At 47.9% G+C, this 24,588-nt stretch overlaps 1 protein-coding gene across 1 annotated transcript in view; it reads left to right on the forward strand.

The window, feature by feature from the left end:
• Positions 1 to 17,379: 17,379 nt before the first annotated feature.
• The window catches only part of LOC149435241 (uncharacterized), a gene marked incomplete at its 3' end in the record, with an annotated part of 37,686 nt that continues 30,477 nt past the window's right edge, over positions 17,380 to 24,588 (forward strand). Inside the window, exons 1-2 of the mRNA XM_089662873.1 lie at positions 17,380 to 17,534; positions 18,761 to 18,903. Coding sequence (XP_089518999.1) covers positions 17,380 to 17,534; positions 18,761 to 18,903 — 298 coding nt within the window. The remainder of the gene's footprint in view (positions 17,535 to 18,760; positions 18,904 to 24,588) is intronic.

Genomic DNA, 24,588 nt, shown 5'->3' on the forward strand with positions numbered 1-24,588 from the left:
GGAGTCCTTCATTCATGGAGATGGGTGTGGTCCTCATTGTCAAGACATTAAATGGTGCCCCATGTGAGGATAGACTGACTACTTGGATGGCCAGTGATCCTGATGTGGAGAACAAGGTCAAACCAGGCTACAGATACCAATGATGAGCATTACCTGCCTATTTGTGTCTGCTCTCACCTCTGTCCTCCTCATCTGGTCTGACTGTCTGAGTCAGTAAGTCTGTTCTGAACTAGGGGTGAGCTGAACTGCCCTGGGTTCAGATTAAGCAATGTCAGGATCTGGATCTGAGGCCTCTGTGGTGTCCAGCTGTGGTTCTTCTCATTGTGCCACCTGAGATGCTGAACATCTTCCTGCCTGATTCCTAGGATAACCTTACTTTGTATCTTGTTTCTGGTGAACCCTTAAACTCTTTTCTCTTCCCATGAACTTCCTATTAAAGTCATGTCTCTGCACATCCTGCTTGTTAGATGAATGTGCTCTCTAGAGTCATTATTTGGCTGCTTTGCATACTTGCTGCTGTGCTGATCTTCACTACCACTCATTATTGACCCTTGGCTTGTTCATTGACTTTACTTCTGCTTGATCCCATCCAGCTACTACTGGTTACCTACCTTTTGGCTTGTTCTCCAGCTATGCTTCTGCTTGTTCCCTATGTGCTTCATCTGATACCTGACCTCCCTTGCTCTCTTCCTGCTGGGGCAATCCAGAGGGCTTCCACCTAGCCCTAGCATGCAGCAAAACCCATCTCCATCATCAGGAGCTCTGGTGAAGATCGGCTAGTGCTTAGATCCCATTCCTTGGGGGAGCACACATCATCCACTAGGGCAGGAGTGGGCAACTGTGGCCCTCCAGCTGTTGTAGAACTACAAGTCCCATGAGGCATTGCAAAACTGACAGTTACAAGCATGACTCCCAAAGGCAGAGGCATGATGGGACTTGTAGTAAACCAACAGTTCACCAACAGCTGGAGGGCCACAGTTGCCCACCCCTGCACTTGGGGGATCTGATTTTGTATTCATCCAACTGACTACTGCATGAAGGCCACAGGCTTCCAAGCCTTATCCCAGACCATGATAAAATTATCTGGCCACCAACATGGAGGTCTCAGTAGCAGCTGCTGTGGCTCCTTTCAGGCAGCAAATTGCTGAGCTGTAAGGGTTTGGTGTTGCCTACCAGGAAAGCTTTTCTGAGCTCCATATTGAGGTGAAAGGGCTACAAGAAGACATCCTTGATTTGCAGTGACACATGCGGGACGTATGTTCCCAAGATAATGCTCCTGTAGATCCTAATGTCTCTACCACTCAAATGAATAGAGACCATCGGCATTACAGAGGCTTCCTTAACCAGTGTTAGTTAATTGTCACAATCCATTTTAAAACATTGTCTGAACAAATAAACTCCATGACTCCATCTATCTCTCCATTATTTATGAAATAAATCTCTCGTTGCGTCATTCATGTTACTCTTATTGTTGAGAACTGTGAGATTCCACGCTGGATATGCTGGACTCTGTGGCCAGGGGGAACTTTATGGGCATTACATTTGTCCAAGGCAATGACATTCAAACAAGAAATAAACTCGCCCCTATTGATCTGGAGATTGGTTCACCTTTATCTTCAGGGACTATTATCCACCCCAAATTACACCGGACCATTGCCAGGTTTCAGGGGATTCCATCACCCAAATTCCTTATCATTCTTGCCATTCCTCTGATCTCTAGAACATTGTAAAGCGTCTTCCCAAACAAGTCCTCCACCAACCATGGATTGAGCAGCTGTACCTACCTCATCATATGACAATCTGCCTCCACAGTACCATAAGCTCCGGAACATTTGTGAAAAAGAGAATGCTGATCAGCAACCTTCTCATCGCCCATATGAGTGTCCTACTAACCTGCTTCCAGGGCCACAAATACCCTTTGGTCACATTTATTCTCTTTCCAACCTGAATGGAAAGGGCTCATAAAGTGGCTCGATGAGAATTTAAAGTAGGGCATTAGGAGACACTCAACCTCCGCTGCTGGGAGGGGCTTGTTCTCTGTCAGAAAAAAAGGACTCCACCTTGCACCCATGCATTGACTACAGGGATTTGAACAAGATCACCAATAAAAATCACTATCCACCCCCCTAATTCCTGAAATACTGGAAAGACCCCCATCTGTCAACATCTTTACCAAACTAGATTTACAGGAGGCATGTTCCCTCGTCCATATTTGTCCGGGCGATGAATGGAAAACGGCTTTTAGAACCAGATATGGATATTTCAACTCTTTGTTCATCCCTTTTGTCCTTTGAAATGCCCCCACACCTTTCACTAGTGATGGCAGAACACACCCCTGTACAGTTCACGGTCGAACATTCGAACCTAATGAAAGTTCGACCATGAACTTCGAACTCCCCCCCAAAGCACCTTGTCCCCATGTTGATGAGGACAAGGGTTTCTTCCCCACAACCGTGCCTGGTGGTTGTGGGGGTCTGTGGGCGGGGGGCTTATTGTAATCTGGGAGCACCCTTTAACAAGGGGGTCCCCAGATCCCGCCCCCCCCCATGTGAATGAGTATGGAGTACATGATACTGCTACTCACTCACAAAAAGAAAGGGAGTGCGCAGCGCGGCGATCGGCGATGCGCTGTGTCCCTCGGACACAGCGGATCACCGATCAACAGAAACAGCGGAAGACGTTGGCTGGGTCATGTGATCAGCTGTGTCCAATCACAGCTGATCACATGTAAATAGAGAAATGCCGGTTATCAGCATTTCTCTCCTCACGAGCTGTCACGCTGACAGGAGAGGAGAGTCGGTAATCGGCATCCCTCAGAGGGGACATGTGCCCTGATCATCAGTGTAGCCCCAGCAGTGCCACCTGTCAGTGTCCATCAGTACCAGCTGTCAGTGCTCATCCATGCCACCTGCCAGTGCCCATCAGTGCCACATATCAGTGCCTACCAGTGCACATCAATGCCACATATCAGTGCCTACCAGTGCACATCAATGCCACATATCAGTGCCCACCTGAGCTGCCTTTCAGTGTCACCTATCAGTGCCAGTCAGTGCCACCTATCAATGCCAGTCAGTGCTGCCTATCAGTGCCAGTCAGTGCCGCCTATCAGTACACATTAGTGCCGCCTATCAGTGCCCATCAATGCTGCCTATCAGTACCGACTAACAGTGCCAGTCAGTGCCACCTATCAGCGCCAGTCAGTGCTGCGTATCAGTGCTATATATGAGTGCTGCCTTTCAATGCCCATCAGTGATGCCTGTCAATGCCCATTAGTGCCACCTACCAGTGCCTCCTCATCAGTGCCCATCAGTGCCACCTATCAGTGTCCATCAGTGCAGCCTATCAGTGCCCAGCACTGCAGCCTCATTAGCGCACATCAGTGAAGGAGAAAAATCACTTATTTACAAAATGTTATAACAAAACTAAGAAAAAATGTTTTTTTTTCAAAATTTTCAGTGGTTTTTGGTTTGCTTAGCAAAAAATAAAAAACCCCGAGGTGATTAAATACCACCAAAATAAATCTCTATCTGTCACAAAAAAGATAAACATTTCATATGGGTACAGTGTTGCATGACCGCGCAATTGTCATTCAAAGTGCAACAGCGCTGAAAGCTGAAAATTGGCCTGGGCAGGAAGGGAGTAGAAGTGCCCTGTAGGCGAGGGGTTAAAAACAAAAATTTAAAAAATGTCCCCCGAAGTAGATCCAATGTCCATCACAATGCCCAGCGACTCGAACACAGATCTGCTGGGAGGGACCAATCATCCTGTAATTGTCCGCACTGATCATATCAATGTAGAATTTGTGTGTTCTGCACAGAGATTGTCTTCTAGAGCAGCATGTTGGAGCCGATTCTTCTCCGGGGTCAGTGTTGTTATTGGGTTGTCGCCGCGGGGCAAGGAATGGCAAAGCAGATGTCTTATTATGGAGGTTGTCTGAATGTACTATCATGCCTCAAAACAACTGCCTGGGGGCGAGATTTACAAAGTCACCCACATGGAAGAAAAAAATATTGGAAATATATTTAAAAAATATTCTTCCCAAATATATTGCCATATATTTAAAATGCTACAATTTTGCCCATATTCACTATATTTCAATACATATATATACTGCATGTTGAAATGCCTTTTTATTGCAAAAAAAATGAAAAATATTTTTAAAAATACATTTTCATATATGCTGTACGTAAGAATAGATAAAAAAAACATATTAAAAAGTCATTTTAACATATATTTTTAAATGCATTCCAAAAATGTTGAGCCGTGTGCGGAGATGAGGAGAGGAGAACATCTTCCGATCATCTCAGTTACGTATGATCAGCGGTGAAGACGTTCTCCTCTCCTCATCTCCGCACACGGCTTCTTCATTCACTGCAACAGGAACATCCGGATTATGAAGGTTGAGATCTCAGCAACTTGCTGTGAGATCTCCCCCTCCCCCCTCTTCTCCAACCCAGAGGGAGGGGGAGGGGATCTGCTGAAAAGAGAGGAAGAACTTCACTGACTTCCTTCCTCCTCCATCAGAGCCAGAGAAAGTGAAAGTCCCATCATCCCTCATTTCATGGGATACACCGACCAGGAGAGCAGGTCAGAGACAACGAGGAAGAGAGAGCGAGAGATGTGCTGTATATGTATGTACTCATCAGCCACTTTATGAGGTCCACCTTGCTAGTCCCGGGGAGGACCCCTTTTTGTCTTCATTCTTCGTGGCGTAGATCCAACAAACATTCCTGAGATTTTGCTTCATATTGACATGACAGCATCACGCAGTTTCTGCAGATTTGTCAGCTGCACATCCATGAACCATTGATACAAGGCAGGATGGATCCCCCACACCATGACACCACCACCAGCCTGGACCATTGGTACAAGGCAGGATGGATCCACCACACCATGACATCACCACCACCAGCCTGAACCATTGATACAAGGCAGGATGGATCCCCCACACCGTGACACCACCACCACCAGCCTGAACCATTGATACAAGGCAGGATGGATCCCCCACACCATGACACCACCACCACCAGCCTGAACCATTGATACAAGGCAGGATGGATCCACCACACCATGACACCACCACCAGCCTGAACCATTGATACAAGGCAGGATGGATCCCCCACACCATGACACCACCACCAGCCTGAACCATGGATACAAGGCAGGATGGATCCCCCACACCATGACACCACCAGCCTGAACCGTTGATACAAGGCAGGATGGATCCACGCTTTCATGTTGTTTGTGCCAAATTCTGACCCTACCATCTGAATGTTGCAGATGAAATTCAGACTCATCAGACCCGGCAACGTTTTTCCAATCTTCTATTGCCCAATTGTGGTGATCCTGTGCAAATTGTCACCTCCGTTTCCTGTTGTTAGCTGACAGGAGTTGTACCGGGTGTGGTCTTCTGCTGCTGTAGCCCATCCGCTTCAAGGTTGGATGTGTTGTGCATTCAGAGATGGTATTCTGCATACCTTGGTTGTAATGAGTAGTTATTGAAGTTCCTGTTGCCTTTCTATCATCTGGAACCAGTCTGCCCATTCTCCTCTGACCTCAACAAGGCATTTTTCTCCACACAACTGCTGATGATTGAGTGTGAAAATCCCAGCAGATCAGTAATTTTGAAATCTTCAGACCAGCCCGTCTGGCACCAACAACCATGCCAAGGTCAAAGCCACTTAAATCCCCTTTCTTCCCTATTCTGATGCTTGATTTGAACTTCAGCAAGTCGTCTTCACCACGCCTAGATGCCAAAATTCTTTGAGTTGCTGCCCTGTGATTGGCTGATTAGCAATTTGTGTTACCAAGCCATTGAACAAGTGGACCTAATAAAGTGGCCGGTAAGTGTATGTAAATGCGACACATTGGGGGGATTTACTAAAACTGGAGCAGTCAGAATCTGGTGCAGCTGTGCATGGTGAGCACCCTACGTGCACCACCATTTGCGGCCTCGGCTGTCAATCACCGGGTCCTGGCTGGTGATTACTCGCTGGTGCCCGGAGATCACCGAGTAATACCAACGGGGGGAGAGAACTGTGTGTAAACAATACAGATCTCTCCCCTGTCAGCTCCTGCACACTGCTTTGTATGGCTCTGCATAGCTGCATGCATACAGTGAAGCACACAGACCCCGCCCCCTAGTAACGCACACAGCACACAGGTAACCCTTTGATTGCCCCTCATGTTAACCCCTTCCTGCACAGTGCCATTAGTAGAGTGTCAGTGCTTTCTATTAGCACTGATCACTGTATTGGTGTCACTGGGGATGTCAGTGACACTAAGTCAGCCCCCCCCCCCCCCCCAGTGTCAGAATGCTCACCGAAGAAAACAAAGTAATTGGCATGTATCAGTCTGGAAAGGGTTACAAAGCCATTTCTGAGGCTTTGAGACTCCAGCCAACCACGGTGGGAGCCATTATCCACAAATGGACAAGATTTGGAAGAGTGGTGAACCTTCCCAGGAGTGGCTGGCCTACCAAAACGACTTATCCAGGAGGTCATATAAGAAGCCAGAAAAACATGTAAAGAACCGCATGTCTCACTTGCCTCAGGTAAGGTCCATGGTCATGATTCAACAATAAGAAACAGACTGAGCAAAAATGGCCTCCATGGGAGAGTTTCAAGGCCAAATCCACTGCTGACCAATATGAAAAGAAAGGCTCGCCTCATATTTGCCAAAAAACATTGTGATTATCCCCAAGACTTTTGGACAAATATTCTGTGGACTGATGAGACAAAGGTTTTTGGAAGGCGTGCGTCCCGTTACATCTGGCATAAAACTAACATAGCATTTCATAAAAAGAACATCGTACCAACAGTCACTCATGGTGGTAGTGGGATGGTCTGGGTTCAGGACCTGCACGACTTACCATAATTGATGGGACCATGAATTCTGCGCCAGAAAATCCTGAAGGAGAATGGCCGGCCATCAGTTCCTGAGTTCAAGCTCAAGCGCACTTTGGTTGTGCAGCAGGACAATGATCCGAAACACACCACCAAGTCCACCTCTGAATGGATAAAAAACAAAACAAAATGAAGGTTTCGGAGTGGCCTAGTCAAAGTCTGGACTTAAATCCAATTGAGATGCTGTGGAGTGACCAGGGACGGACTGACCATTTGGAAACTCGGCACTGCCCGAGGGCCCGGGGTCAGTAGGGGGCCACATGAGATGCCCCTGGTACCTTTTTCATAGGCTTTTTTGAGTTTGGGCAAGGACACAGGGGCCCCATGATCCTCTATTGCCCAGGGGCCCCATGAGTTGTTAGTCTGCCCCTGGGCGTGACCTTAAACAGGCCGTCCATGCTGGAAAACCCTCCAATGTGGCTGGATGAAAACCATTCTGCAAAGAAGAGCGGGCCGAAATTCCTCCACAGCGATGGGAAAGGCTCATCGCCAGTTATCGCAGACGCTTGATTGCAGTTGTTGCCACCAAGGGTGGCCCAACCAGTTATTAGGTTTAGGGGGGCAATTACATTTTCACACCGGGCCAAGCAGGTGTGGGCAGCTTTTTTCCCTCCATAAATTAATTTATTATATAAATACTGCATTTTGTATTTCCTCGAGTTATTTTTGTGCAATATTCAAATCTGTTTGATGATCTGACTCCTTTTAAGTGTGACAAATGTGCAAAAAAAAAATCAGGAAGGGGGCAAATACTTTTTCACAGCACTGTATATGTGAAATTTGGTAAAAGTTAGTAGAATTTAGAAATGTAAAGTAAATTGTTCTAATCATCTCTTTCAGATAACAATTACAATGGATGGTGGGGATACACTGCTACTCACAGCCATAACAGCGGTGGCAGCGGCAGCAGCAGCGGCAGCGGCATGCGTAGCCCAGGATAGGGTCAGAAACGTTCGGCTCAGACAGTCCCGTGTGTTCAGGACACGTACAGTCCTGGAAGAGCTCTCTGACAGTGATGTTGAGGACATGTTTCACCTGAACCGTCAGGCGATCATGGAGGTGTACCACCTAATAGGTGACGACATTGAGCCCTTGACAAGGAGAACTCACGCCATTCCTGCCATGGTCAGGCTATTGGGGGTGTTGAATTATTTGGCTACTGGAAATTTTCAGCCGTCCTGCGCTCGTATCATTGGAATCAGCCGTCCCAGTCTTTCTAGGTTCCTGAAACCCGTCCTGAAAGCCATCAAGAAACTTATGGATAGATACATCCATTTCCCAAGAAACACAGAAGAGTGGGAAGAGGTGAAGGATGGATTTTTCCACCAAGGAGGAATGCCAAATTGCCTGGGAGCCATAGACTGTACCCATATTGCCCTGATACCGCCACACAATAGAGAAAAGCGATTCCAGAATAGGAAAGGCTATCACTCTTTAAATGTCCAAATGGTGGTCGACTCCCACCGGCGCATTATGAGTATCGGATCCGGGTTTCCCGGAAGTTGCCACGACAGCCATATCCTGCGGCAGTCCGCTCTCTATGATCAGTTTGAACAAGGACACATGCCCGAGGGCTGGCTGGTGGGTAAGTACCTTTAATTTCATTCCTCATTTAATGAAATGATAAGGGAGAGAAAAGGGAAATGTCCGCAATGTGGGGAGAAATCAGATGGATTGTGTCTCCTGGTTACATTGTTACTGTTCATCAACCCCAGTATAATTAGGAACACCATACAGTATATGGATATGTAGCACTACCCCTGCAGGGGCCGCTGGTAGTAGATGGTTCTTTCCCAATATTACAGAGGCTGCCCAGCACCACAAGCACCAGTCCATTCACACTCAGTCTAGGCGATGTCTTTTTGATATTTATGGCTTGCAGAACTTTAAACAGGAGAGGGGTTAGGGCATGGGATACCCCAAAATGCTTGCACAGCAACAGGAGGACATTTTTCTCTAGGCTCGCACTCCAAGATACTGCTGAGGATGGGGAATGGCCAGCACTCTGAGACCCTATGATAGCCATCTCAGTCCTAATCTACCTCTGGCACTTATATCCCAAGTGGATAGTTACCAGGAATCAACTGAGGGTCATTACTCACAAGTCCCCAGGACAGCTGCCACATTCCAGCTTCCTCTGGACACGGTCCAGTGGGGAAGACAATCCTTCTCCAGACCAGATCCCTTATGGTGAAATCCCACTGCTGGATCCTCAGGAAGAATACTTCAGGTCTTCAGCCCCGACACCGCTAAGGCTTCAAGAACAGCCTCACAGTCTATAGGCTACCTCAGAGGGGAAGCATTCTCCCCCCTCCTCCCCCAAGGCTTGGATCCCTCCAGGGGTGAGAAAACACTCTCTTCAGGGCATCAGAATATTTATCAACTCCCCAGCCACCTTCCAGACACTCGTCTCCAGGGATTGACCAGGCCATGATAACTAATTAGGCTGGTCATTGGAATCTCCCTTCCTCTGTTCTGGAAGGAAGGCTCTTCCAGAGGCTCAACCACTTTCCAGGTATCCACAGTCCAGTGGGGGAGGCAATCCTTCTCCAAACCAGATTCCTTATGGTGAAGTCCTACTGCTGGATCCAATGGAAGATCACTCCAGGTCCTCAGCCCTGACATTGCTAAGGCCTCAAGAACAGCCAAACAGTTCACAGGCTACCTCAGAGGAGCAGCATCCCAACCTCCTCAAGGCTTGGAACCCTCCGGGTGTGAGAGACCATTCTCTCCAGGTCTTCAGAATATTTTTCAACTCCACAGCCACCTTCTGGACACTCCTCTCCAGGAATTGTCCAGGCCGTGATAACTGATTAGGCTGGTCATTGGAATCTCCCTCCATGTGTTCTGGAAGGTTCTTCCAGAGGTAGTGGGAAAAAATCAAACGCCCAGCATTTGGAACTCAGAACAGACCGGAGCAAACAATCACTGCCCCCTTGACTACAGAGGGAGCCAACAACAAAATTTACTTTTATATATATATATATATTGTTCTAACATGTACAGGTGCTGCCAAGCAGTGACAGGGAAGCAGGGGACATTTTCCCAGATTCCTCAGCATATCACGGACATTTCCCTCTCTTGTCTTTTCTATGTCCACCTCTCTACATATACAATATATAAATATATCATGCTTGTGTGGGTGTGATTGGGTGTTGGGTCCCCTTTTAGGCAAAGCCTTCTTGTAGTGATGTAATGGGTGGAGTTAGTGCCCATTTATACGCCAGGATGGGAGGAGCCTAGTGAAAATGGGGTATGGGAGGCAAACATCCCACAGCTATGCAGATATAGTCAGTCAATGCAGAGGCCCTGGACAAGGCTGGAGGACGGTGCGATAGTCCTTCACCCAGAAGACTTGGTTGTCTTTTTTGGTTGGTGGAAGCTAGGAGCGGGCTACTAAAGGCCTTCTTTTGGCCAGGCTAAGGAGTTGATTTACTACAACTGGAGAATGCAAATTCTGGTGCAGCTCTGCATAGGAACCAATCAGCTTCCAAGTTTTCTGGTCAAAGCTTCATTGAACAAGCTGACGTTAGAATCTGATTGGTTTATATGCAGAGTTGCACCAGATTTTGCACTCTCCAGTTTTAGTAAATCAACCCCATAGTGCCCTCTGTCATGCGTGCTATGCCCCTGGAGGTCCTGGGAAAAGTGTCCATAAATAGAGGAGCAGCTGCAGTAGTTCTATGTCTGGTGTGACACCAGGGAGTCGCAGGTTGCATGCATAGAGCCAAGTTGCAAGTCAGAGCCCTCTGAGTGAGTATTAATGACCCTGGGAGGGAAAAGGAGACACTAAGAGAAGATGGCTTACGGGTGATGTGCTGTGTGCTGCTTTCACATGACTGCTACGGTCCATCCCCTATATGTGATTGGCAAAGAAATACTAACTGACCCCCGGATAGTATGTCTGTGTGATATGATTTGTCACTGACATCTTCTGAAGGACATCGGTAAAGTGCAGAAACTGTATTATTTGTTAGGACATTCCTTCCTTTTGAATATAAAAGCTAATGGCCGCGGATGTCACGGGAGGCTTCTGGCAAGGAGTTGGGAACAATATGGCCGAGGTAAATGGCTTCCATCACGCAGAATGCTGTCCTATTGGACTACACTTGCAGTGCCATTCATTGTTAATGGGACCCCAAGCACAGGTAGCAGGAGCACGTTTGCTGCGTGTTTTGTCGCAACAAACGTATCAGAATGTGCAATGAGAGAAATCCGCGGAGCATGGCGTGTTTTTTTTCGTTGTGCGTTTTGTCACATTTGCAGTGCGGTAAATGAGTGCCGGTTCCCTATGCTTGGTGCGCCATTAACAATGACTGGCACTGCACGCCCGATGTTTCCTGAAACTTGAGGCAAGGTGCGCATTTTCTGTGCGCTTTGTTGTGCGTTCCGGAAACACCAAGTGTGAATGGAGCCTTACTGTGCGATGCTTTTTGCTGACCAATTAGAGCAAGAATAAAAGTCAGCTGATGAACTAAAAATAATTGCCGGTAGCGTGTAAATGTAATAAAACAGAATGAAAATGGTTTTAATGAAGGACGCACCGATACCGTTTTTTTATCGGCGAGTACGAGTAGCGATACCGTCAGTCAAATACTCGCCGATACTGATTACTGATACTTTGTGGTGCGATTTGTGTTAATGGATGCTAATTGCACCGCAAAGAATAGCATGCGATTTGGTCAGGAATGCGATTCTTGTCCATATGGCATACAGATTCCCCACTGCTCCTGTGTGAATCCGGGCTGATCATAGAGTTCACACAGGAGCGGTGCAGGGAGGTTTCCAGCAGAGGAGAGTAGGCGAGTGGGGAGGTGTACTATGGAGGCAGATGGTCCATATTCTCAGTGGTAGGAGAGGAGACAAGGTGGTGGGGATTTGAAATTCCTGTTGCTTTCTTTCCTCACCTTGCAGGGATGACAGTTCGGGCTAGAGGGCTGTTGATTGGTCAGCATCCTCACTTGGACAGTGCTGACCAATCAGATTCCATCTAGCCTGAACTGTCATCCCTGTGAGGAGAGGAGAGAAAGCCTCTTCACAGATCTGGGGATTTGAAATCTCCGCAGCTTTCTCTCCTCTCCTTGCAGCGACGACAGTTCGGGCTAAACAACATCTGATTGGTCAGCACTGTCCATGTGATGGTGCTGACCAATCAATAGCCCTCTAGCCCGAACTGTCATCCCTGCAAGGAGAGGAAAGAAACTGCTGTCTCTCCTACAACTGAGACTCAGCATGGGAAGTTTCCCGCACCGCTCCTGTGTGAACTCGGACTATGACAAGCTTGGGCTCACACAGGGAGCAGCGAGGAAGCTGCATGCGATTTGGACAGGAATCGCTGCTAATCTTTGAGGTGCAATTTGTTTTGACAAAAATCACAATATTGGTGAAGGTATCGAGAGTATTTTCACTAGTTTGAGTACTCATGAAATACTCCGTATGGGTGTCGGTGCATTCCTAATTGTAATCATAAACCAGAAGATCAGCCCTTAATAATGAATGGAGACGCCTTTTCACAATGTATCTACTTGAGGACAAACTAATCAATGAATACAAATGACTTCTGATGTTTCCTCTGTAATTCCAGGAGACGCAGGATATGGATGCAGGCCGTGGTTGATGACCCCTCTGTTGAATCCACAGACTGAGGCCGAGGTGGGATATAACAGTGCACATCGCCGTAGCCATGCAGTGATGGAGAAGACGTTGGGAGTGTGGAAGTCCACCTTCCGGTGTCTGTCGAAAACTGGCGGCTTCTTACAGCACACTCCGGAGCTGGTGTCCGATATCATCATTGTCTGTGCAATTCTACACAATGTCGCTCTTGTAAACCATGTAGACTTGCACATCCGCCATGATCTGCCACCAGAAATCCCGGCACTCCCGGCCGCCTCTGAGGATTCATCAGATCCTGGCAATCGGGTCCGTCAGGAACTTATTCAGGTAAATATTTTTTACTTTAGATTTAGACGTACACTATTTTGCCAAAAGTATCGGGCCGCCGGCCTTTCCACACACATGACCTTCAATGGCCCCCCAGTCTTAGTCCGTAGGGTTCAATATTGAGTTGGCCCCGCCCTTTCCAAGCACATGACCTTTAATGGCCCCCCAGTCTTAGTCCGTAGGGTTCAATATTGAGTTGGCCCCGCCCTTTCCACACACACGACCTTTAATGGCCCCCCAGTCTTAGTCCGTAGGGTTCGATATTGAGTTGGCCCCGCCCTTTCCACGCACATGACCTTTAATGACCCCCCAGTCTTAGTTCGTAGCGTTCAATATTGGGTTGGCCCCGCCCTTTCCACACACATGACCTTTAATGGCCCCCCAGTCTTAGTCCGTAGGGTTCAATATTGAGTTGGCCCCGCCCTTTGCAGCTATAACCGCTTCAACTCTTCTGGGAAGGTCGTCCACAAGGTTTAGGAGGGTGTCTATGGGAAGGTTGGACCATTCTTCCAGAAGCACATTTGTCAGGTCAGGCACTGATGTCGGGGGAGGAGGCCTGGCTCGCAGTCTCCGCTCTAATTCATCCCAAAGGTGTTCTATGGGGTTGAGGTCAGGACTCTGTGCAGGACAGTCAAGTTCCTCCACCCCAAACTGGCTCCTCCATGTCTTTATGGACCTTGCTTTGTGCACTGGTGCGCAGTCATGTTGGAACACGAAGGGGCCATCCCCAAACTCCTCCCACAAAGTTGGGAGCATGAAATTGTCCAAAATGTCGCCTTAAGAGTTCCATTCACTGGAACTAGGGGGCCAAGCCCAACCCCTGAAAAACAACCCCACACCATAATCCCCCCTCCACCAAACTTTACACTTGGCACAATGTTGTCAGGCAAATATTGTTCTCCTAGCAACCACCAAACCCAGACACGTCCATTGGATTGCCAGACAGAGAAGTGTGATTGGTCACTCCAGAGAACACGCCTCCACTGCTCTAGAGTCCAGTGGCGGCGTGCTTTACACCACGGCATCCGACGCTTTGCATTGCACTTGGTGATGGAAGGCTTGGATGCAGCTGCTCGGCCATGGAAACCCATTCCATGAAGCTCTCTACACACTGTTGTTGGGCTCATCTGAAGGCCACACCAAGTTTGGAGGTCTTTAGCTATTGACTCTGCAGACAGTTGGCGACTTCTGCGCACTGTGCGCTTCAGCATGCGCTGACCCCGCCCTGTCATGTGACGTGGCCTACCACTTGGTGGCTGAGTGGCTGTTGTTCCCAGTGGCTTCCACTTTGTTCTAATCCCACTAACAGTTGAGCGTGGAATATTTAGTAGTCAGGAAATGTCACGGATGGACTTATTGCCCAGGTGGCCACCTATCACGGGACCACGCTTGGAGTCACTGAGCTCCTGAGAGCGACCCATTCTTTCACCAATGTTTGTAGAAGCCGTCTGCATGCCTAGGGGCTTGATTGTATACACCTGTGTCCATGGAGGGGATTGGAACACCTGAATCACATGATATGGAGGGGATTGGAGCACCTGAATCACATGATTGGGAGGGGATTGGAACACCTGAATCACATTGTATGGAGGGGATTGGAACACCTGAATCACATGATTTGGAGGGGATTGGAACACCTGAATCACATGATTTGGAGGGCGGGGACAATACTTTTGGCAATATAGTGCAGCTGTTATTGTAATGTACAAAATGTTTTAAACATAAATGGATTTTATGTTTTTTAGAATCTAAGTGGGACAACTGATTAGCCTCATCGTTCTGACCCGATCCTCTTCAAGTGGACTCCCATCATTTTATATGTAAGTCGAATTTTTAACATGATTTCTTATTATATTTTTTAATAAAATAATTTAAAAAATCAAAGCAGAACTTTACCCATAAGATTTTGATAGGAATTAATGTTTTTTTATCAATGCTCCTGTTTCTTCTTGCTGGAGGCTGCCATTTTGTTGAAGTCCAGTGCAGTCACCTGGTTACTGAAAACTCTCCCCTTCTCCTTGTTCTCAAAAAAACAGTATTGGTGGATTTACTAAAACTGGAGCACTCAGAATCTGGTGACGCTGTGCATGGTAGCCAATCAGCTTCTATTTTCAGTTTTTTCAATTACCCCCTTCATGCCTAAGGGTAATACAAATGTTAAAGTGATTCTAAAGACCTAAAAATATCTATTCTTACCTGCTGAGTGTAGTGGTTTAGCACAGAGCAGCCTGGATCTTCCTCTCGTCAGGTCCCCCAATGGCGCCCCTGGCCCCTCCCTCCTGTCGGGTGCCCCCACAGCGAGCAGCTTGCCATGGAAGCACCCGCTCCTATGTGTATCCATTCACACACAAAGCCACGGCTCAGCCGCCGCCCCCTATCTCTTCTCATTGGCTCATTGGTTGTGATTGTCAGCAGTGGGAACCAATTCCTCCAGCTGCTGTCTCTGCCAATGAGGAGAGGGAGTCCCGGGATAGCGAGACTCCAGTGCACATCGCTGAAATGAGAGGGGGCTTAGGTGAGTATTAGGGGGGCTGGGGGGGGGAGTGATGCACACAGAAGGTTTTGCACCTTGAGCCTTTACAACCACTTTAATGCCTAAGCACAATTTTACAACTTTGACCCGTGTTAGTAAAACCGTCCATATTATCACAACTACTTCCTGCATCCAGACGGATTATACCGCATTTATTTCAGGGCAAATTGGGCTTTCATTTGGTGGTGAATGATAATAGATATCTTCTGAGTTTGTTTATATTGTCAAAAGAAAAATGGCCCAAAATAGTAAAAAAAAAATTATTTTTAAAAATTTAGCTGTATATTTCTTGCTACTACCATAACTTACCACCAAAGAACAACCCAAAATAATTCCCCCGCTCCTGATGGTTGCAACGATAGAGAGAGAGGCTATCACAGCGATCAGGTGACCCATAACCGGGAGTCCCTGGTCCTGATCGTTTGTATGACACCCGGGGCTCTCTGTGAGATAGACACACACTATATTGCCAAATGTATTGGCCCCGCCCTCCAAATCACTGGATTCAGGTGTTCCAATCCCCTCCCAATCATGTGATTCAGGTGTTCTAATCCCCTCTATATCATGTGATTCAGGTGTTCCAATCCCCTCCATGGACACAGGTGTATACAATCAAGCCCCTAGGCATGCAGACGGCTTCTACAAACATTGGTGAAAGAATGGGTCGCTCTCAGGAGCTCAGTGACTCCAAGCGTGGTCCCGTGATAGGTGGTCACCTGGGCAATAAGTCCATCCGTGACATTTCCTGGCTACTAAATATTCCACGCTCAACTGTTAGTGGGATTATAACAAAGTGGAAGCCACTGGGAACAACAGCCACTCAGCCACCAAGTGGTAGGCCACGTCACATGACAGGGCGCGGTCAGCGCATGCTGAAGCGCACAGTGCGCAGAAGTCACCAACTGTCTGCAGAGTCAATAGCTAAAGACCTCCAAACTTGGTGTGGCCTTCAGATGAGCCCAACAACAGTGCGTAGAGAGCTTCATGGAATGGGTTTCCATGGCCGAGCAGCTGCATCCAAGCCTTCCATCACCAAGTGCAATGCAAAGCCTCGGATGCCGTGGTGTAAAGCATGCCGCCACTGGACTATAGAGCACTGGAGGTGTGTTCTCTGGAGTGACCAATCGCGCTTCTCTGTCTGGCAATCCGATGGACATGTCTGGGTTTGGCGGTTACCAGGAGAATGGTACTTGCCTGACTGCATTGTGCCAAGTGTAAAGTTTGGCGGAGGGGGGGATTATGGTGTGGGGGTGTTTCTCAGGGGTTGGACTTGGCCCCCTAGTTCCAGTGAAGGGAACTCTTAAGGTGACATTTTGGACAATTTCATGCACCCAACTTTGTGGGAAGAGTTTGGGGATGGCCCCTTCCTGTTCCAACATGACTGCTCAGTTCTTGGTCTTAGAGACGGCGGGGAACAGCTGCAGCATCATGCCAATGCTGCAACACAGAGGTGAGTATGAATGTCTATATTAAATAAACAAACAATCTTCTCTCTTATGGCTGACATGTTCTTCATTATTCAATTAGTTTTACAGATAACTTGGGCTGAAGTAATCAGCAGAAAAAAATTTCTGGGGGTGCTCATGAGCAACAGAAGAAGATGGCTGCTTGAACCCATCGCTCATCAACCCCCGGACACATCAACCACATCAAAGCCTAAAGGAGAGGCCTTTCCTGCCTTCACCTACTGGCCTTAGAACCCTGCAGCATGGGCAAAAAAGCCAACTGTCTGTGGCTCCAGCACCTGGCACTCAAGCACAGGTCAAAGCGGGGCCTACCTTCCTGACTACGCGCCTGAAGCATCGGGATCATTTATGGAGCTCTCCCAGTCGATCTTCATAGGGGACTAAGACCTGGCGTCAGATACGGAAAGTGCTGCGGACTGGAAAGCAGGAGCAACCCCTCTGTAATGTAGAGCTCCTGGCCAGGTTCAAAACCATGATCCAGCAGGAACTCTCGAAGGCAACATCTACACTTGCAACCCACGTGATGAAATAAATAATGGATCTGGGGACCTGCACCTGTGCCCTGGAGGACAGGATGGACATCACGGCTACAGTGATGGAGGGCCATGAAAAAGATCAGGAAGATCTTAAAGGAGAACTGTCTCGTGCCTTACTGTCCTTGAAGGACTTTGAAAACTGTCCCCTGCGGGGGTAACTTGCTCCCTGTGATCTTCCTCAATCTATAGTGGATCTGACCTCCACAGCAACAGCTCTCTTTCAGGATCTCTGGCCTTCTATCCCAATCGAGAAGCCAGATGGCCCCCAATGGGACATTATCAGAAAGTTAACTTTTAACTGTACCAAAGAGACCATTTTACAGCTCAGCTTTCAGGGCCACTCATATCATTTGTTCCTGGACTTGGTTCCATCAAGAATCCTAGACAACTGAAACCCTACACTTCATCTTTTGCAGGGATCGTTAGAAAATGATGGTCTCTGGGGATGTCAGTGACACCAAGCCAGTTCCTCCGCAATGTCAGAATGTCCACCGCAGTCCCGCTATAAGTCGCTGATCACCGCCATTACTAGTAAAAGAAAAATCCCCGTATGTATACCGCCATTTGTAAACGCTATAACGTTCATGTAAAGCAATTAATTTACACGGATTGGGATTATTTTTTTAACGAAGACACGGAGCAGGAGACATTTTGGCCTAATTTTATGACGAAATTTGATTTTTAAATTTTTTTTAATGGACGCGTTTAATATCAAAAAGTAAAAAAATATAGTTTTTTTTTTAATTTTTGTTTTATAGCGCAAAAAATAAAAACCGCACAGGCGATCAAATACCACCGAAAGAAAGCTCAATTTGTGGGGGGAAAAAAGGACGTAAATTTCACTTGCATGCGGTGTTGCATGACCGCGCAATTGTCAGTTAAAGTAACACAGCAATGTAACGCAAAAAAAATGGCCTGGCCAGGAAGGGGGGGGGGGGGATCCTGTGGAAGGGGAAGGGGGGATTCCTCTGGAGGGGGGGATCCTGTGGAGGGGGAGGGGATCATGTTAATGGACAATGTTTGGTTCCACTTTCATTACTGCCCCCTTTCTTGGGTTTATTATTGTATTGGTATTGTTATGTTTCTGCTGACAGTCTACATGGTGGTCTTGGCGCACTTTCGTGGTATAATGGTCGATGGGCCCCAAGTGGGATCACCTGCTATGTTATGTTCCATGTGTCATCTATGCCGGTGATGTTCTTAAATCTTTTCTTTGTTATCATTAGAATCTATTGGTTAGAAAATTGTAAATCTATATATTTTATTGAATAAAAACACAATTCTATGTGCTGTGAAGGATTTGGATAAAGTCCTTAGAGAAGACACGACGTATTCTTCCTCCTTCATGTGACTTTGGTCTTGTGATTGGGATGATTGTAGTGTAGGAAGACCCGTGTGTGGTTCAATGTCTGCTATTGTACAAATGACGTCCATTACTCCCTCTGTCATCGTCACCGTATGGTCACAGCTGCAGATTATCTCACGCAAGGCCGTCTTTATAGCATCATGGGCCCCTGGGCAAAGTAATGCTCGGGGGCCCCTACCAGCCCACCCCAATTGACGCACCTACTCTCAAGAATTAAATTATAAACAGTTGATAGAAGGAAACATTTATTATTTATTAGTACTTTCTGAAAGACTGATGTTAAACAATAAGAAAACACTCCGTAAATCAAAGACTACTCAAAACAAAGGGCAAAGTATGGGGGTGGGGGGGGGCAGGGTTGGCAGAAGGGCGCAGTACAGGTTCTGGGATGCGGGACAGCTTAGTAAAACGTGTGACTGTCCCAGAAAATCCAGGACAGTTGGCAAGTACGATGTAATTTTAGATTATCATGGGCAGTGCCCCGGGGGGGCCCATGTATGAGGACAGCCCTGATCTCACCTTCATACACGTACACCAATGCCTTCATAGTTACTACCGGAGTTTTGGTCATTTTCATAAACGTAACAATAATTGTCATTTTACATGAAAAAGAAAAACACAAATGATTCTGGTTAAACCATAATAACCGCTAATGATTTCACATAATTTCAGGATCTTTTCTTCGTTTCATAAATGGACACCTAAGTTGCCTACAACCGTTCCACAGAGTCCGGCCATGGATAAGCCACCAGACCATCTCGCAGTCTTTATAAAGAAAGTACCAGACCATTGGTTGAAATCCTAGCTAGGACAGTGTGACGGGAGTGACTTTTGGGGGTGGGGGGACCTCTGTATCATCTTCCCAAATTCTTATGTTTAAGTGACCCTGTGCCTGTTAGGGTCCAGGGTGTGTATGTGAATGTCTATTGTGTATTGGTGTGTTGTCCTTTGTTCTCCGCCATGTGGCTGTCTGTTGTCCTTTTGCCATGTGCTGCCCCATTGTTCTGTGTCTTGGTTGGATGGGGCAGGCTGATGATGTGTTTCCTGTTCCTGGTTGTGTTTCCCCGCCCTGTGTATATAACTTGTGTGTGTAAAATAATGTAGTTGAGTTCCTGTTTTAAGAAGAGTCGGGTGCTGTCTATTTCCTGAAGGATTTAATGGATGTGGTCCGTGGATGGTGTTCGGACAGGGAAGCTGCAATATAACAAAGATACCCAAGTGTGATCTGGGGTCCGGTTCTGTTACAGACAGCATGTGAATGGAGTTTGCATGTTCTCCCTGTGCCTGCGTGGGTTTCCTCCTACACTACAAAGACATGCCGCTAGGTTAATGGGCTCCTGTCTACGTTGGTACTTATATGTGTGCAGGAACTGACACCAATGACACCAATGATGGGGCACTATTCCTCCAACTGGCACCAACTGGAAAAACAGGGGGTGCGCCAGCCTTGTGCATTACCTGGGGTGATAGCTTTATTAAACCAAAACAAAATATACTCACAAACATTGTAGAAACAAAAGTGTGTCAAATACAAAGCGAGCAGTACACAGGATCAGCTCCCAAATTCCTGAGGACCCTCTTAAAGGTGACGCATTTCAAAGAGCAGTCTCCTCTTCCTCAGTGCTTTGAGGAAGAGGAGACCGCTCCTCGAAAGAGCTCTGAGGAAGAGGAGACCGCTCCTTGAAAAGCGTCAGCCTTAAGCGGGTCCTCACAAATTTCGGAGCTGATCCTGTGTAATGGTCGCTTCGTATCTAACATGCTTTTGTTCCTACAATGTTTGTGAGTATATTTTGTTTTGGATCAATAAAGCTATCACCCAGGTAATGCACAAGGCTGGTGTGCCCCTGTTTTTCTTTGTTTTCACTAAGTGTGTGAAATACAAAGCGACCAGTACACAGGATCAGCTTCCAAATTTGTGAGGGCCCTCATAAGGCTGATGCGTTTTGAAGAGCAGTCTCCTCTTCCTCAGAGTTCTGAGAAAGAGGAGACCGCTCCTCAAAAGAGCTCTGAGGAAGAGGAGAATGCTCCTCAAAAAGAGCTCTGAGGAAGAGGAGACCACACCTTGAAAGAGCTCTGAGAAAGAGGAGAACGCTCCTCAAAAAGAGCTCTGAGGAAGAGGAGAACGCTCCTCAAAAAGAGCTCTGAGGAAGAGGAGACCACACCTTGAAAGAGCTCTGAGGAAGAGGAGAACGCTCCTCAAAAAGAGCTCTGAGGAAGAGGAGAACGCTCCTCAAAAAGAGCTCTGAGGAAGAGGAGACCACACCTTGAAAGAGCTCTGAGAAAGAGGAGACCGCACCTTGAAAGAGCTCTGAGAAAGAGGAAACCGCTCCTTAAAAAGTGTCAGCCTTAAGCGGATCTTCATGAATGTGGGAGCTGATCCTGTGTACTGCTCGCTTTGTATCTGACACGCTTTGTTTCTACAATGTTTGTGAGTATATTTTGTTTTGGATCAGTAAAGCTATCACCCAGGTAATGCACAAGGCTGGTGCGCTCCCTGTATTTCTCTGTTTTCACCAAGCGTTTATGTAAGTGTCTTCTCATTCTGCTCCATCACAAACTGATGAACTTCTGTGACTCATAGAAATCTGTCTGCTTTCCTTTGGCTCACTTCCTGGGTGGCTTACCACATCCATGCTAGAGTCTGCAGGTCCTTTCTGTAGAGGCCGGTATACTTCTGGTGTCGGTTCATACTGGATAGTGAAAAGTGTCATATACTGTACATGTGTCCATTAAAGCCTAGTTAGTCCAATAGCCCATAAAGTCCACTATGATCATCCAACGGTAGAAGGTAAAAGTCCTGCAGCTCCTAGGAGATCAGGGGGATCCTCACTGGTTAATAGTGAGAAGAAAATCGAGGCTGCAGACTGAAGACTTTACTAGATAAAATGACAATCTTTCACTTACAGCAGGGGTGGGCAACTGTGGCCCTCCAGCTGTTGGTGAACTACAAGTCCCATCATGCCTTGGGGAGTCATGCTTGTAACTGTCAGTTTTGCAATGCCTCATGGAACTTGTAGTTCTACAGGCCACAATTGCCCACCCCTGACTTACTGTTATGTTACCATCTATGATTAGTCACAGGATTTCACAGTGTGGTGTGTATGCAGCACCCCGGGATATCTAAGTAGCTGTCAGGCTGTGAACAGTCATGCCAGTATTGGCACGCTGACAGTATGACACGTTTGGAATTCATCTGGATTGGACTGGTTTCTATGTTCCTCAATGCTGAATGGCAACACATGTCAAGGTTCTGTCCCTTTCTGAAGCCCTCAAGTTCTCAGGAATCAGACCCATGGGGATACAGCTCACAGAGTCAGAAACCTTGAAAATATATAACTAGAGATGAGCGAAGAAATGAAAAATTCGATTCGACTGATTCGGCGAATTCGTGGACAATATTCGATTCGAGTCGAATAAATTCGCTGTGAATTTAACTTAAAAAAGGGTGTTTCTAGGCTTCAGAGAGACTTAATATTAGTGCAGAACACTGTACCTTTAATTTAAATGCCCTTGGAGTCTGCTGGGGAAGAGAAATAATACTGTCTGTCAGTATGACATGCAGATGAGTGCCGTCGATCTTAGAATCACTGCACACTTCACTCCTTTGGCCAGTCACGGGGCCAAAACCAGTGTTTGGAGCCACAGTGTGGCGGTGGAGGCAGCAGCAATGGGAGGCCATACAGCAACCTATGACAAAATGGAAACCAGCAGGAGCGTGAGGAGACCTGAAAGTGGCACATGGCAGAGTGGGAGCAATGGGAGGCGGTACAGGGACCCAGGTCACACTGTGGGCCCAGCAGCAGCGTGACCAGGCGGTACGGGGGCCCATGGCCGATATGGGGCTTGGTGGCACCTATGGAAGGCCTGTAATCTGCCAGCAACCTATGACAAAATGGACAACCGCAGGAGTGTGAGGAGATTTCAAAGTGGCACATGGCAGAGTGGAAGCAATGGGAGGCCGTACAGGGACCCAGGTCACACTGTGGGACCAGCATCAGCGTGAACAGGCGGTACGGGGGCCCATGGCCGATTTGACCTCATTCATCCCATAGTCCTGCCGACTCACGAATAGCGTGGCCTCCTCAAAGGGCCTGAGCAAGCGCAGGTGTCACACATGAGCTGACAATGGCTGACATCTAAGTTACACAGGGAGTACCTTTATCCGCTTTTAACATCAGGAAATCTGTGATGGCCTTTAGCTGTTCGTAAAGGCGGTCTAACATATGTAGGGTTGAATTACACCTTGTTGCAACGTCACAGCATGAGGAGTCGGTACGGGGGCCCATGGCAGATTACATGTCTGGCAGCAGCAATGGGAGGCCCGTAATCTGCCTGCACCCTATGTCAAAAAATTTAACACACCAGCAGTGTGAAGAGACCTGAAAGTGGCACATGGCAGCAGAGTGTGGCGATGGAGACAGCAGCAATGGGAGGCCGTACAGGGACCCATGAGAGACTCTGGACTTGGCAGCAGCATGAGGAGGCGGTATATAGGGGCCCATGGCAGATTAGGGGCCTGGCAGCAGCTATGTGAGGCCCGTAATCTGCCTGCACCCTATGTCAAAAAATTAAACACACCAGCAGTGTGAAGAGACCTGAAAGTGGCACATGGCAGCAGAGTGTGGCGATGGAGACAGCAGCAATGGGAGGCCGTACAGGGACCCATGACAGACTCTAGACTTGGCAGCAGCATGAGGAGGCGGTATATAGGGGCCCATGGCAGATTAGAGGCCTGGCAGCAGCTATGTGAGGCCCGTAATCTGCCTGCACCCTATGTCAAAAAATTAAACACACCAGCAGTGTGAAGAGACCTGAAAGTGGCACATGGCAGAGTGTGGCGATGGAGACAGCAGCAATGGGAGGCCGTACAGGGACCCATGAGAGACTCTAGACTTGGCAGCAGCATGAGGAGGCGGTATATAGGGGCCCATGGCAGATTAGGGGCCTGGCAGCAGCTATGTGAGGCCCGTAATCTGCCTGCACCCTATGTCAAAAAATTTAACACACCAGCAGTGTGAAGAGACCTGAAAGTGGCACATGGCAGAGTGTGGCGATGGAGACAGCAGCAATGGGAGGCCGTACAGGGACCCATGACAGACTCTGGACTTGGCAGCAGCATGAGGAGGCGGTATATAGGGGCCCATGGCAGATTAGGGGCCTGGCAGCAGCTATGTGAGGCCCGTAATCTGCCTGCACCCTATGTCAACAAATTTAACACACCAGCAGTGTGAAGAGACCTGAAAGTGGCACATGGCAGCAGAGTGTGGCGATGGAGACAGCAGCAATGGGAGGCCGTACAGGGACCCATGACAGACTCTGGACTTGGCAGCAGCATGAGGAGGCGGTATATAGGGGCCCATGGCAGATTAGGGGCCTGGCAGCAGCTATGTGAGGCCCGTAATCTGCCTGCACCCTATGTCAAAAAATTTAACACACCAGCAGTGTGAAGAGACCTGAAAGTGGCACATGGCAGCAGAGTGTGGCGATGGAGACAGCAGCAATGGGAGGCCGTACAGGGACCCATGAGAGACTCTGGACTTGGCAGCAGCATGAGGAGGCGGTATATAGGGGCCCATGGCAGATTAGGGGCCTGGCAGCAGCTATGTGAGGCCCGTAATCTGCCTGCACCCTATGTCAAAAAATTTAACACACCAGCAGTGTGAAGAGACCTGAAAGTGGCACATGGCAGCAGAGTGTGGCGATGGAGACAGCAGCAATGGGAGGCCGTACAGGGACCCATGAGAGACTCTAGACTTGGCAGCAGCATGAGGAGGCGGTATATAGGGGCCCATGGCAGATTAGGGGCCTGGCAGCAGCTATGTGAGGCCCGTAATCTGCCTGC

This window comes from Staurois parvus, unplaced genomic scaffold (genome assembly GCF_062004578.1).
Source record: "Staurois parvus isolate SC_StPar_1 unplaced genomic scaffold, SC_StPar_1.0 ptg001572l, whole genome shotgun sequence".
Taxonomy (NCBI): Eukaryota; Metazoa; Chordata; class Amphibia; order Anura; family Ranidae; genus Staurois; species Staurois parvus.